This window comes from Pundamilia nyererei, unplaced genomic scaffold (assembly GCF_000239375.1).
Source record: "Pundamilia nyererei isolate P.nyererei 1_Seehausen unplaced genomic scaffold, PunNye1.0 scaffold00018, whole genome shotgun sequence".
Classification (NCBI taxonomy): Eukaryota; Metazoa; Chordata; class Actinopteri; order Cichliformes; family Cichlidae; genus Pundamilia; species Pundamilia nyererei.
In genome coordinates, this window is record NW_005187419.1 from 3987554 (window position 1) to 4001443 (window position 13890).

The 13890-nt window shown below is 39.8% G+C and overlaps 2 protein-coding genes across 2 annotated transcripts; one reads left to right on the forward strand and one right to left on the reverse strand.

Moving 5' to 3' along the window:
• Positions 1-384: 384 nt before the first annotated feature.
• On the reverse strand, positions 385-2044 carry selenow2a (selenoprotein W, 2a). Its single transcript, XM_005726202.2, has 4 exons — positions 1927-2044; positions 1627-1724; positions 1368-1444; positions 385-1269 (listed from the first exon to the last, which is right to left on the reverse strand). The coding sequence occupies exons 1-4, from the start codon at positions 1953-1955 to the stop codon at positions 1186-1188; spliced, it is 288 nt and encodes a 95-aa protein (XP_005726259.2). The 5' UTR covers positions 1956-2044; the 3' UTR covers positions 385-1185.
• A 760-nt stretch (positions 2045-2804) lies between these two features.
• LOC102192556 (GTPase IMAP family member 8-like) lies at positions 2805-10263 on the forward strand. Its single transcript, XM_013909031.1, has 6 exons — positions 2805-2829; positions 3655-3918; positions 3967-4092; positions 5904-6614; positions 6746-7408; positions 9448-10263. Exons 1-6 carry the CDS (start codon positions 2805-2807, stop codon positions 10167-10169), a joined length of 2511 nt encoding a protein of 836 aa, XP_013764485.1. The 3' UTR covers positions 10170-10263.
• The last annotated feature ends 3627 nt before the right edge of the window (positions 10264-13890 follow it).

Genomic DNA, 13890 nt, shown 5'->3' on the forward strand with positions numbered 1-13890 from the left:
GTGAGAGAAAATAAAAAAAAAACCCAAAACAATTAGCATGCATAACAATAGGAAGTAGAAACCTAGAGAACGGGGTCAGTATTTATGTGAGGTACCCTTAACTAGTATGGCCCTACACCCATTTGTGTCAGAGGACAGAGACAAAACAGGAAAAGCCTGTTGAACTCGGCTGTAAAATAGTTGGCAGTTTGTGTGCGATCCTCCCTAGAGGTTGACAGCCTCGGTCCACAGAGGAAAAGCTGTTTTGCATGCAATGAAAAACACCTGGTTACCAGTTCCAAGAACCAAATACGTGTGAGGACAACAATCACATGCAAGCATTTTAAGAAACCCATTAAAGATAATAAGACACCTTTAATTGTGAAAAAGTGACACACGCAGTACTTAAAGAACAATTGCCTTTATTTCTTGCTCCAGTTTTAATATCAGAAAACAATGCAAAAGGATTTATGGAATATGAGCTAGCATCTAGTATGTGAGCTTCATAGACCAGCTGGTGACGGCCCTTAGAAACACACATTTCATGCGAAAGTACTTTACCGAATCAAATTAGAGCAGAAACTTGGCTAAGCTCAGGTGCTGCAGACAATAGCATCATTAGGTCCAATCGTTTTAATGTTTTACTCCTTTCAAATTTGATATGGATTTAAAAAAAAAAAAGAAAAAAAGAAAAGGTCCAGATTCCCTTTGCATCCACCAAGCCACAAATATGACAATGCAAATCTATTCAAAACCAGCAGAGCAAATTACTACTTTATGAAAATGATGAAATATAAAAATGCTTTAGTGACAAATCATTATGCATAGTGTGGTGCAAAGATAATGTATTTCCATTTGTATTGTTCCAACAAAAAACAAACAAACAAACAAACAAACCTACAGTGAGAAACAAAACACAACTAGTCGGGTAGAAAATGACAGGCAATAGGACAAAAAGGTGAACTCCCTCCATATCATCTGCAACATCATCTCCCTGTCTTTGCTCCTATGATGAGGGAACTCCAGGGACAGATACATCATACCATAACCTTTAATAGTTGAAGCAACGGTAATCATTAATACCCCGGAGGACCACTATGGGAACAGAGAGAGGAGCCATGAGGCAGAGCAGAGTTGGTTTACTGCTAGTGCTTCTCTTCTGGGTGTGTAAACCACTGCTGCACGGTTGTGTAGCAGTAGGGAGGTTTACATGATGACGCATGGAGCGCGGCTTTTGGTGATCTTCTGCAAAGGTTTGCCATCATAAGCATTTTGAATCGCGTTCATGACCTGTGCCAAGAAATACACAGTATAAGTGTACAATGACAATAAAGGGCTATTCTTTTCTAATTGACATATGATAGGCAAATTGTATGCACAGTACTTACGTCATCCTCATAAGGGAATCCACCAGTTTCAAACTTGGAGAAGACCAGCTGCCCATTGATTTCAATCTCAAAGCTACCTATAATACCAAGGGCAGCAGAAATAGGACGTGAGAATGGCGCTTTGATGATCTAAGCTCACAATAAAGGGAGGGGCGGAATTTAAGGCTGGAGCTATGAACTCGTGGTTTGTCTCATCTGATATGAAACAAACCATGAGTTCCAGCTCCAGCTTTATCTGCAGCGATCAACGATGACTTACTGGTTCTTCCCACGAAACCTGTCACGTCCGCATCGCTAAACTCACCCTTGACAACACGGGCGAGCTCACGATAGCGGGGCTCGTAACCTCATCCACCACTAAATTAAATAAAAACACAGGTGCGTAAGAAAATCATACAAGCAAAAGCAGAATCAGCGCTCCTTACTCTTGGCTCAGGCTGCTGCCTGCGCAGGCACCTAGCTTAGCTATGAGCTAGCCAAAAGTGAAACTGTTTAAACTGACAACAGACAAAAAGTTAACTGAAAATATAAAGAAAGTACGTAATATGAAAGAAAATACCAATATTCCACTCTGACTTTGACCCCCATCGTCGCTGATCCTCTAATGACCACAGAGCTCCGAACGTCTGCTTTGGTAACCACCGATTGTGTAAAACCAAACCGGAAGAGGGGCGGAGCTTATTTACCCCACAAACCAAGAAAAACCTGATCTGTCGAGAGAAGTCCGAGCACAGAGCTACACAATACATTTCTTTCTTTAAAAAGAAATAAATGTTAAATTAATTTTTAAAAACATTAAACTTTAACTAATTAGGTTATTTTGAATGGCTTAACCGGAAGTACTGCATGTAAATATCATTGTTAAAGTGCAGAAAAAAAGAAAATAAAAAAAGTGCAACGTTAGTATTACACATTAATTATTTGAAAGCTAATTAGAGTTTTAGCTATTGTTTCATGGTTTGGCGGCACATTTTATTTGATTTTATTCGCTCATCAGGCGAATAAAAGAATAAATAGAAGCAGGAAACAGGAAAACCTAAAATTTGCAGTTAATTTGAATAAAGGCATTTAGTTACATGGCGACACTACAGGATACCAAAAAATGAGTGTGGTTATGGTGTTAGTTTTTTCTTTTCTTTTTACAATGTAATGTCCCATGATTGCAAAATTACTTATTAGATGTTTTAACCCCCAAACCTCTCTGAGTATTATGAAAAAAATACAGTTTTTGTTTGTGTGGAGTAAATGATAAATGGTTATTAGTGTTTATGGCAGGCGTGTCTCATTGCTGACTGCAGATGACCTTCAGACTCTACACACTACCATGACTCCTTCAGTGTCTGCATTTTTCACACAAAGGCTGGAAACATGGAGTAGACGTGAGAAAATGATGATTGTTTTATACATTACAGGCTTACAGACAGCACAGATTTGGAGATGGCAACTAGCAATCTGTCAACATGTAAGTGTTAATATATGATTCTCCTTATTCACCACAAAACATACACAATTATGTCTGAAACCCAAAGACTTTGTATTATTAGTGTCACGAAATGATTTCATAATGTTTCATTAACAAAGAAATTGGTCACAATGGATTGATTAGTGATGTTTCCACATTGTTTTGTTCATTTTTGTTCACTATAGTTTCATTGATAAGTAGCATGGAGTTTAATGCTGTTATGTAATACAGTGTTGAAATGTTTCTATTAATCCATGATGAAAAAACCATAGTCAGCCATAAGGTATATAAGCTTTAATAAATCTTTCATGCTTCATATTTACTCATTTTTATACTTGCCTCATGTTCTAATAGCTGTTTCATTTATCCTTGGTTAATTTCTTTCTTTTTTTGTTTAGAAGAAGTATCTTTAAAGCGTCTTTTAGTGCAATGCTGAATCAGGGGAAGCCGCACCCATCTGTGATTCAAAGTGGCCGCGCCCATAATAAAGCATAGCTTTAAGGCCCTATCACAGAGAAAATGGATGCGTGATATCACAATTTACTCCTGCACAGTTATCAAGAAGGGGCTAATTAGTTGTAGAGTGTGAAATGATTTATCTTTATCAGGGTGAAAACATGTTTTGGGATCTCATATACAAAAATACTTTTAAATTAGTCTGCCTTGTTCTTGTTGTTTGAGATACATGCATTTCTGATTTCAGTCTTTTTGATATTTTATGTCATGGATGGGAATTCATCAACAAGTAAAAAAAAGAAGATTTTGGGATTAGCTTTTCATTCTTGCCTCTTTTCCTTAATGTGTATTTCTATTTTTCTTCTGTAGTGGATGGTTGGTGTACATCACAGTTAAAGATTGTCCTTCTTGGTGGCAGAGACTCTGGAAAGAATGCTGTAGGAAACTTAATCCTGGGTAAAGAAGAGTTTGGCACAGAAGAGAGGACTTTATGCTCCAGGAGGATTGGGAAAGTGTCCGAACTGCGGGTCACAGTTGTGAACACTCCTGGCTGGTGGTGTGACTCCAGTGCTCAGAACACACCTAAGCTGGTGAAGAGGGAGATCATAACCAGCGTTGCTCTCTGCTCGCCAGGCCCACATGTGTTCCTTATAATAATTAAGGCAACCTCTGTCTTGTCAGAAAAGCGTCGGAAGGCTTTGGAGGAACACGTGGCCCTGCTGGGTGACGCGGTGTGGAGTCACTGCATGGTTGTCTTCACCTGTGCTGAGAAGTACAAAGACACAAATTCAGAAGAGTATGTAGAAAGTGGGGGAAAGGCCATCTGCTGGCTCAGTGAAAAGTGCAGCCAGAGATGTCACAGTGTTGTCCCGAGTGATAACTCTCAACGCACAGTGCTGCTGGAAAAGATACAGAAACTTGTCACAGAAAATGGAAACAGTGTGTTTGAAATGCAGGAAAACATTTTATGGGTGAATGAAGAGGAAAAGAGAGAGATGGAGGAGAGGACTCGGCTGAGGTTAAAGAAAATGAAAAAACACAGATCTCTGATACAAAGTGAGTTGATGTGTATGTACGTATGTATGTGTGAAAGTTATTAACACATTTGTTGAAATCTTAAAAGATGAAAAACAGAAAGTAAGAATAATCTTCAGTGAAAGAGGAAGTAATGAAAAGACAAAGTACTAACACAGAGACAAAAAGACCCATTAAACAAGATGACAGTGAAAAGGGAAGACAGGAGAGAAAAGTAATTAATACTGAAACCAGATAATAAGGGAAACATTGCAGGTGTAGCAGAAGGGATAACAATGAAGTCAAAGTGGGAACTAAATTCTGAGACTAAAAGTCATCATGTAACAGAACATTAGGTAATGACAAAGAATAATAAAACAGAAGTGCAAAAAAAACAATCTTTAAACACTAGACTAAAAATAAAGACCAAACAGAAAAACAAAATTAAATATATTAAACAAGAATACAAAACTCAAAAACACAAAAGCTAGACCCTGACAGTAACATGCAATCCAGTTTACTGAAACTGGGTGTTTTGGAAAACCCTTCGGGCAGTTTTTGCCCTGACGCAACTGGCAGATGTCATATAACCATTTTGCAAAACTCAAAACCACAAGAAGCAGAAGTTTCAAAAAAACAAAAAAACAAAACCTCACCATGCACAGATGTCATTTCTCCAACTGAACAACTCCAAATTACCTCTATTTGTTTGTTAAATTGTGATACAACCTATATAACCCTCAAAATCTCATTCTCAACAAAACTGTTTGCCTGTGCTTAAAATCACACAACCAGCTAAAATCATAAGTGCTGAGGACTGATTACACACTAAAAAAACAGAACACAGTGTTCACTACCCGTAACCGAGGTCTTTCCAAATTCGTGTGCTGTCTTACGCTTGTACAAAAGTTACAACACACGAAATAAAAATTTCCCTACGGCAAATTTAGAATCATGAGTTAACTTTGCAGCATATTTTTTGTCTGTGGGAGGAAGCCATGATGACTGTGCAAGCTCCACACAGAAAGGCTCCAGCTGACCACCTGAAACCTATAACCCTGCTGTTCATTACTAACCATAGTTGGCATCAACCCTTAACTTCCCTTTTCTGGACTCACACTCAACTGTTAAGCTGTATTAGTAGCAAGTGTGAACATTTATTTTAGTGCTAGTTGTGTTTCTCTTCTGCCTCACATTATGCATTATGCATCACGAGTGAATCCCTTTGCCCAGTGTGTCATAGTGAGCTATTAGTGTACACAGAATTTGCAAGTGTTTTAGTAATTAGGAAAAAAACTGTAATAGTACCAGTAATCTTCCAAAACAGCTGAGAGCTTTAAGAAAGAGGTCCTTTATATATTCTGTGATGAAACTAGAAAGTTCAGAAAGCTCAATCCATAGCCGCTTACAGCAGAAAACAGTGTTGGCTACAAAGTATATGTCCAAGAAACTTCCACTTACTTTGACTGCTTCTTTGCTGACCATCGCCACCCCAAATGTCATCTGGAACATACACTTAAAATTGTGTCTGTGTAGGTGTGTTTATTGTGTCAATATAAACACAATCTACTTAACCAACCCTTGTTCTTCTTTACTTCTCTCAGATAAGTCAAAGGGAGTTACTAACATCAGGATTGTGGTCCTTGGAGCTAAGGGTTCTGGGAAGACTTCAGCACTCAACACAATCCTGGCAAGAGAGAACAACCCTAAACCCATTAGGACAGTTCGTTGCCAGGCTGGACAAGAAATGGTGCTTGGGAGACTGGTAACTGTGGTGGACACACCAGGGTGGTGGATGAACTACTTCTGTGATGAGAGCTCCAACTTTGATCGGGGGGAATTGGCGCTGAGTTCGTATTTTTGTCCTCCGGGACCTCACGTATTTCTGCTGGTGATCCGTGTGGACAGAGCATTCACAGAGACCTGCAGAAGAGCAGCACAGGAGCATCTAGATATGATCGGTGAACACATCTGGAGTCACGTTATCCTGCTGTTTAGTTTTGGGGACTGGCTCGGAGACACGCCTATTGAGCAGTACATTGAGAGTGAGGGAGAAGCTCTGCGGTGGATTGTTGAAAGATGTGGCAACAAGTATCATGTTCAGAACAGTAAAATGAAAGATAAGGAATTTCAAGTCAGGGAGTTGATTGCAAAGATTGAGAAAACCATCACTAGCAGTGACAACGGCTGCTATTATAAACTAGAGAGGAAAGTGTTGGAGCAGCTGGAGGGGACGATGCGAAGAGAGAAAGAGAGAACCAGAGAAAGGCTAATGAAGAAGAAGAAACAAAGGCAGATGGCAAGAGCTCAGCTGGGTGAGTTGGATAATTAACAAAGTCAACAAGATCTTGTTTTACTCATTTTAACAATATTTAATTTAGCAGCATGGTGGCTTTCTGTTTAGATTTTTAGAAATAAATAAATATATGACACTTCTGTTTGCCAGAGAACCTCGAACCTTTGACAGAGCTGAGAGTCGTGCTCATTGGTGGCCCAAAAATAGGCAAAAGCTCCTGTGGAAACACCATCCTCAGCAGAGACTGCTTTGACACGGCTGCTCAAACTACTTCCTGCACCGAAAGGAAGGGAAATATCTGTGGCAAGATGGTGGTGGTAGTAGACACACCAGGCTGCCTCTCTGTGACATCGGACTTCTTGAAGGCATCCTGTGCTATACTTCTGGTTGTCAATCTTAGCTCGTCGTTCAAAGATACCTGGAGGAAAACCTTGCAAAAAGACCTGGAGGCAGGTGGAGATCAGTTATGGAGCAGATGTATGGTCCTGTTCAGCTATGGTGACATGCTGGGTGACACAAGCATCGAGCAGCACATTGAAAGCGAAGGAGAGCCACTGCAATGGCTTGTTGAGAAGTGTGGGAACAGATATCATGTTTTAGACAATAAGAACTGGGGAGATGGAGCTCAGGTTAAAGAGCTAATTGATGTGATGGAAGAGATGCTGGTTGATGAGAGGCAGGCTCTTCTTCACAGAGGTGATCACATGTGGAAAAGTTTTGCTTCAGCTCAAGAGCAGCAGATAGGCACAGAGCCACTGTGCAAAAGGGGACCAGAGGATTTCATGCGCAGCAGACCTGAGCAGTCCAATAACTGTGAGTAAACCTAATGAAACTATTTCTTTTATATGTCTTTTGAATTTGCCAATGGGTTTAAAGACTATTAACAAAATGAAAATTAGACAGCATTATGAGCTAATTTAAATAGAGAAAGTAAAAAAAGTGCACATAATAAACATCACAGAGGAAAACACAAAGAAAGATTCATTTAGTATGTGGTCTATGTGTTTTATACTATTAATAAATAATAGTCTTAATAGTGAAGACTTTTTGTTGCTCACAGGAAATCACATCTTTTTTTATTTTAATTTAATTTAATTTATTTATTTATTTATTTATTTATTTTTTCTTTTCTTTTATTTCTCTCCTTTCTTCTCTTTCTTTTTTTCCTCTTTTCTTTTTCTTTCTTTCTTTCTTCTTTCTTCTTTTTTTCTACCCTGAAATCCTTTTTCTGTCTGCTTGTCCATACACCTCAAACCCGTACAGAGAGCAAGCAGCAGCTTCTGCGTTAAACCCAGTTCTTATATTGAGGGCCATTACACGGACGAGAGGTGGATCTCCGTCTCTAACCTAGAAAAAAGTGTCAGTTCTCAGTGTAGGAGCTCACAGTATTCAAGCCCAAAGAAGGTGCTTTAGCTCAGGAGCATGACCAGAAGTGTGCAGGCTTTTTATTTTGAAGTTATTAGTGGTTAATTTGCCCAAGTTCAGATAGTCAACAGTGAATTATATTGTCGACTAAGGCATCGAAGGGGGAATATTCAGTGCAAATGACCTAAAATGTGTTGTGGCATGATGCGCCCGCTCGCTTTGCATTGTAAATACCGGAATTTCTTGGATGTTTTGGCTATGCCAGCATAATCAAATTCGCACTGTTTCCTTCTTCAATGGAATCATTTCAGAGCTTTAACTGTTCCGCATAAGCAGATGTTATTTTGGACCATTTGCCACAACAACTTGAGGTTTCCTGTTTTGATAAAACTTGATAAATATTAGTTGCTAGGTTGGAAGGTTACCTTCAGTCTTAAAGATATTTGTTTGCCCAGTGGGGATAAAGAGTTCACGTAGCTTTACAATTTGATCCATACAGAATCTTTCCTAGACTGCACATACACTAAATAGTAAAAGACCCAAAAGGAACTGGATACACTCACAAGTGTGGATAAGTGAGTATAATGACATCTGGTGTAAATAGGAATGAATGAAGAGGGGTACTATCATCTCAGTTCCAGTGTTGCTTTAACCTCTTTCATGTCTCAAGTGCTCGGACACTGGCAAAATCTATTAGTACCCTTTGAGAATTTCAATGCAGTGAATAGTATCCTATCTAGTGTTTTGTTCAGGTAATTCATGGAGCACTTTGAACAATACTGAAGCATCAAGATGAAAACCATTGTGCCTTGTGTACAAATGGACACTTGCTTATTTCATTGCACACATTTCATCTATATGGAAATGAAATGATGCGCTTTCAAGCTTGTTTGCTTGTTTGTGTTGTCCAGCAGGGACAATGAAAGGAAAATAAGAATTGCCTGTGTGCTGGGAACTTTTGTAGAGAAAGCTCTCGTGGCATTATTTGGGGCAAGAGGAAAGAAGAGCAGGATAAAAGAGATGTCTAGTGTCACAGGCAGCCCAAATTCTTATTTTGGAAAATAACTATATTTTTAAGAGAGTCATTGTACTGTTAGCACTCATCTATACGTTCTACCTCTAAAGATGAAATAATATTTAGGCCATATAACCCTTGCTCTTTTTGATTTTGTTTCTATTAAATTTCCTCATGGCAAGTCACATGGAATAGGAATATTCCATGTGACTTGCCATGTGACTTGTGACTTATAGGATCTGTTGAAAATTATTTAGATTTTATTTATTTATCTATCTGGCAGATGCCAGGTAATTTGAGAATTTGAGGAAAGTAAAGATGATGGTAGTATAGCTTCTACATGTCTTTGGTGATTCCACACATGCCCTTTTTTGTCATTGTGAAAACTGAAATTAAAATAATTTAGATAATGCCTCAAAACTAAGCACGTGTTCACAGGAAATCACATCAAGTGTCATTATTTCCTTCACAGTGCCTGAATCTCTCCCCTATCAATCACCAAAGCTCTCAGAAGATTGTTCTCAGTTAGTAGCGTTACCAGCAGGAAGAACCACAGAGTTGGCTGGATGCATCATTGTGGACCAATATCACTTCATGTCCTATATATTCTCTCCGCTTTCTGGCAAACAAGTACTGAGGTTGCCAAAAGTGACTCAGCATGTCCCATCTCCTGCTCCTCACAACCACCTGAGAGTGAACAGGGAGGGTCACATGGATCCCATCCCACGCAGACTTGAAACAACGCATCTGGTTTCATCTCAGACACAGAACGAGCCATGTGTAGAACAAGATTTGATCAGTGTGCAATCACTCTGCCATCCTGCACTGATAGAGCGGACTCTTAGGAGGGTCTCTGAGTCTGGAGGCCTGCAGACATTCATTGATCAGTGGGGCAACAGCAGCCTGGAGGAACTGGAAGCCTTCGTTGACTTGCACTTTGAGATTGTGTGGGAAGAAGCCATGAGATCATGTCAGCCGCCTGAACCGAGCCACGCCGTGCCCGAGCAGGATAATGCTGTTGGGGAAGCTGGAGAGGAAGTGTTTACATCCATTCACAGGAAACTTTCAAAGCTGGAGCTGCTTGAGGAGATAAAGAGGGATCTGGCAGAACAGAGAAAGCGCGTGGAGCAAATCTGGAGGATCATACAGCAACTTGCATACGAAATCAAACAGGACCGTAATAATACACGCTAATAAAGGGGTCTCAGTAATAACAGAAACAAAGATCAATAATAAAAGCAGAGAATGGAAGAGAGAAATTGGTATTTTATCGAGTGAAATAAAAATTCAGAAGCAGTTTTTGGGAGGTTTATGTAAATAACAAGAAAAACTAAAGCAGATTTTCTGGTTTTTATCCACAAGATGGCGCTATTGTATAAGGGAAGGTTGGGTAAACCATGTTCCTCTCACTCATTTAACTTTTTTTCATGGAAAATATTAGAAATGGATTATACAAATAGTTTCTGTCATCATTCATTAAATCTGATGTAACACACTGATGACTACACCTCCAGAAAAAAAGATCAAAGGTTAAAAATTGTTAGAAAAACATTTAAAATTGTCATAAAATCAAGGAAAAATGAAGATGCTGTTTCTTAAGTATACCTTTACCTATGGCATACTTAAAACAATATTCCAACTTCTATATAATAAAGTGACAGTGTTTAGATTGTAGATTTACAACAGGCATCTTTAAAAATGTGTCTAGTAGACAATGCCACAAGTGAGCGCATTTTAAATAAATAATTATGAAAATTCTTGTTTAAACATGGAAAAAGACAGTTGAAGATCTTGATAATCACAACCTAATGTTGTCCAAATATCTTTCTCTTTTTATTATAATACTATAAGAGCACAACTTAGGGAGGAATCTCTGTAGCGTTGTAGATGAAAGCAGAGAAGATTGTACGTCTAAATAAAGAATATAGCTTCTTGCAGAATCGTTAAAGCCTTCAAAGATTTAGATTTGCTGTGTTTGCTTATGCAGGTGTCTCCACATCTACTTCACCCAGCTTTTATTCAAACACTCCAAAATCCAAGAATCTGACAATGGTTAACAAACAGGAAGTCAATCCTGCTTACTTTCTTTGCAGAGAAAATAGAGAAATTGCAAAGCTTACATTTAAAGTCTTTCCGCCCTCCAGTGTTTATCAAGGGCTTTCAAGTGAGTCACACACAGACAGAATGCAGAGGCTGATAGGGCTCTGGCAAAGTAATGCTGTGAAAGTCCACTGCTTTCAAGGCTAACTCTCAGATCTTTCCAAATATACACGTATGCCAACACCAGGAGGCGGGTAGCAATTTTTGATGTAGGTAAAAATTACTGATGTGTATTCTGAACCTAGATGCAAATATGAAACAGCGATACATCTGACATCTGAGGCCTCAAAAGTCTGGTGTGGTCATTCTTCCCAAGCAACATCACTGTGTTTCTCTTTATTAAACATGCATTATTCAACTTTGGAAATAGGTGTCTCCACATGGTAGTGAGAGATAAGACACCTGCTGCCTTCATGGCATGGTAATGCTTTATACTTATTGCCTTATTACAATGTTACTAGTGCGCAGAAAGCTATGTGATGCCAGGGCACGGATTCATGGATTTAGATGAGACATGGGATACAAATTTAAACCCCTACCTGTGGTCTCTTTGTGTGAACCTATTGTAAAAAGGATAAAAAACAAGTGATGAAAAATCAGTAAGGACAAAAGTGATCATGGTGACTCACTATCCTATTTTGAGTGACAAGAAAAAAAAAGTCCACAGCCATATCAGCTAGTCTGTGAGTTCATATTAGTAACCTAAGGCTGGTGGGAAGAGCCCTAGTTTTGCTGCTATTTGATCATGAATTAGCAAAGTGTCGAAACAAACCAACATTTTGACTTGAATGTGAAACTAGATGATAAGCCATATGTAGGGATGTGATCATGTGGACCAAAGTTCAAATTCAATTACAGGACGGGATAGTATCCAATAACTTTTAAGGCATTTCACACTAACCGCACATGCTGACCCCAGTGCGGCCCTAGAAGAAGAATTACAGGATCAGCAAAGAATTTGGGATTCATCCTTTGGGGATGGAAAATGTCTTCAGTTATTGAGATACCTCAGTCACGATGAAAGCAGTGGAATTATCAGCTGGCCTCCAGGCTAAAATGGACTGAAGCTGTGCACCCATGATTTGGCAACAGATGCTCCAACTCTGTAATCAGTGAAACTGGCTAAGGAGAACAGGGCATAAGTGGCACATATATACTGGGAAAAACAAGCCTTATATCACAGTGGCTATGCTGAATGTGGGGCAAAATGTATCTCTTTAGTGGTTACACCTGCAGCACACAAAAAAGAAAAAAGAAAAAGAGAAGACAGGTCTGTTTAAACTTTTGGCACATGCACACCTCTTATGAGTTGCTCTCATGCCTGATGGATCCACGGATGGTCGGCATATGCAGAGCATTCAGTGTAGCAACGGGGTCCAGACTACAGAATATTTATCATGACTGCATTTGAGAAAAAAGATTGATTTGAGAGACAATGCAGAATATATGTTGGTCTCCAGGAAGATGACAGGTATTAACCTCTGGATGCAAGGTTTTAAACACACTATGACCTGCACAGTTGTGTGTATGGTCATGGCCGTTTACTCACCTAAAGATTTTTGTGCATAAAGACACACAATTGTTGTGGAACTCCTGTGTATTAAGTTTTTTCAGTGCTTGTTACTGGGCTTGTTCTCCGATTGCAGCATCACTCACTCTCCTATCATCCACAATTTTATTTTGTTATGGATTTTCCTCTGCCAGCCTCAGCTCTGCACTCAAACTTGTACTTATTATGATAGCTATGAAAAAAGACAAAGAAATCTAAATGTAGGGACCCAGGACAGGGATGGAGACTTTTCGAGGATGGAGTTACGGGAGGCATAATAGCAAAGAAGTGATTTGTCGGCAATCATGGTCTATTTATCTCTGTCAGTCTTCATCTTGGCATTTTCTCTCTTTGCATTATACCTTTTCGAATATCATTAGTCCTTCAATCCTCTCTCCCTCCTGTCTTATCATCTATCTTCCTCTGTTGTCAACATGTCATTCCTCTACTCTATTCTCCCGCTGCCCATTTTCTCTCAGCCTATTCTCCCTTTTCTATCTCTCCACATGTCTTTTCTCTCAGCCGTCCCATTCTCTCTGCAGGTCTCCATCTCATGGTCTCCCCTTCCTTCTCTCAAATCAAGTCGTGAGTGTTCAGCCCTCCCCTCTCATTAAGGGAGTTCTGTAGCCCAGGAGGAAGTGCAGTAGAAATGGATCCCCCCCCCCTCTCGCTTCGTTGTGGAGGCTGTTCAGGAGACAATTCTGAGCCCACATCCATCTCCATTAGTGGGACAGCACAGCGACCGGCACGACCCCCCCCAGCCGCTGCCCCGTGTCACGTTTCACTGCCTGCTATTTTTCCAGGTGGAGAGAGAAAGCCGGGCAGAGGGACAGCAGGGTAGATGCTGGGAACGGGTCTAGAGAAGAAGGAAGAGAGGAATGATTTAGACCTGGAGTAAAGAAATCATCCGTCCTCCACTTCTTTTCATGCTCTGATACACTGACTTCCCCTGGGGGTAATGTCTGGGACATGGCGCAGTGTCCACCAGTGCACCTCAGCAGGAGTACTGAAACTTTCTACCTTTTTAAAGAAAGTCTGCATGATGATCTCACAAGTGCTTTAGGCTTACATAGCTAGTACAGCACAGAAACAGCTGCTATTAGGCCAGGTCATGTTCGTGCGTGCTACAGCTAAATGGTGAGTTTAGCATTAATCCGACAGGATGACACTTAATTCTATCAAGGCTGTGATTAACAAAGGCTTTTCCACAGAGACATACAGGGTATTTAAGGGATTATTTTAAATAGTAACTTTCTCTTTCTGTTT

Bases quoted from the DNA above. Each gene is read 5' to 3' on its own strand.
- LOC102192556 (XM_013909031.1), top strand. From the start codon at position 2,805: ATGGCAACTAGCAATCTGTCAACAT. The intron at 3,919-3,966 runs GCCCACATGTGT...CTGTCTTGTCAG, and splicing joins CGTTGCTCTCTGCTCGCCAG to AAAAGCGTCGGAAGGCTTTG. The intron at 4,093-5,903 runs GTGGGGGAAAGG...TACTTCTCTCAG, and splicing joins TTCAGAAGAGTATGTAGAAA to ATAAGTCAAAGGGAGTTACT.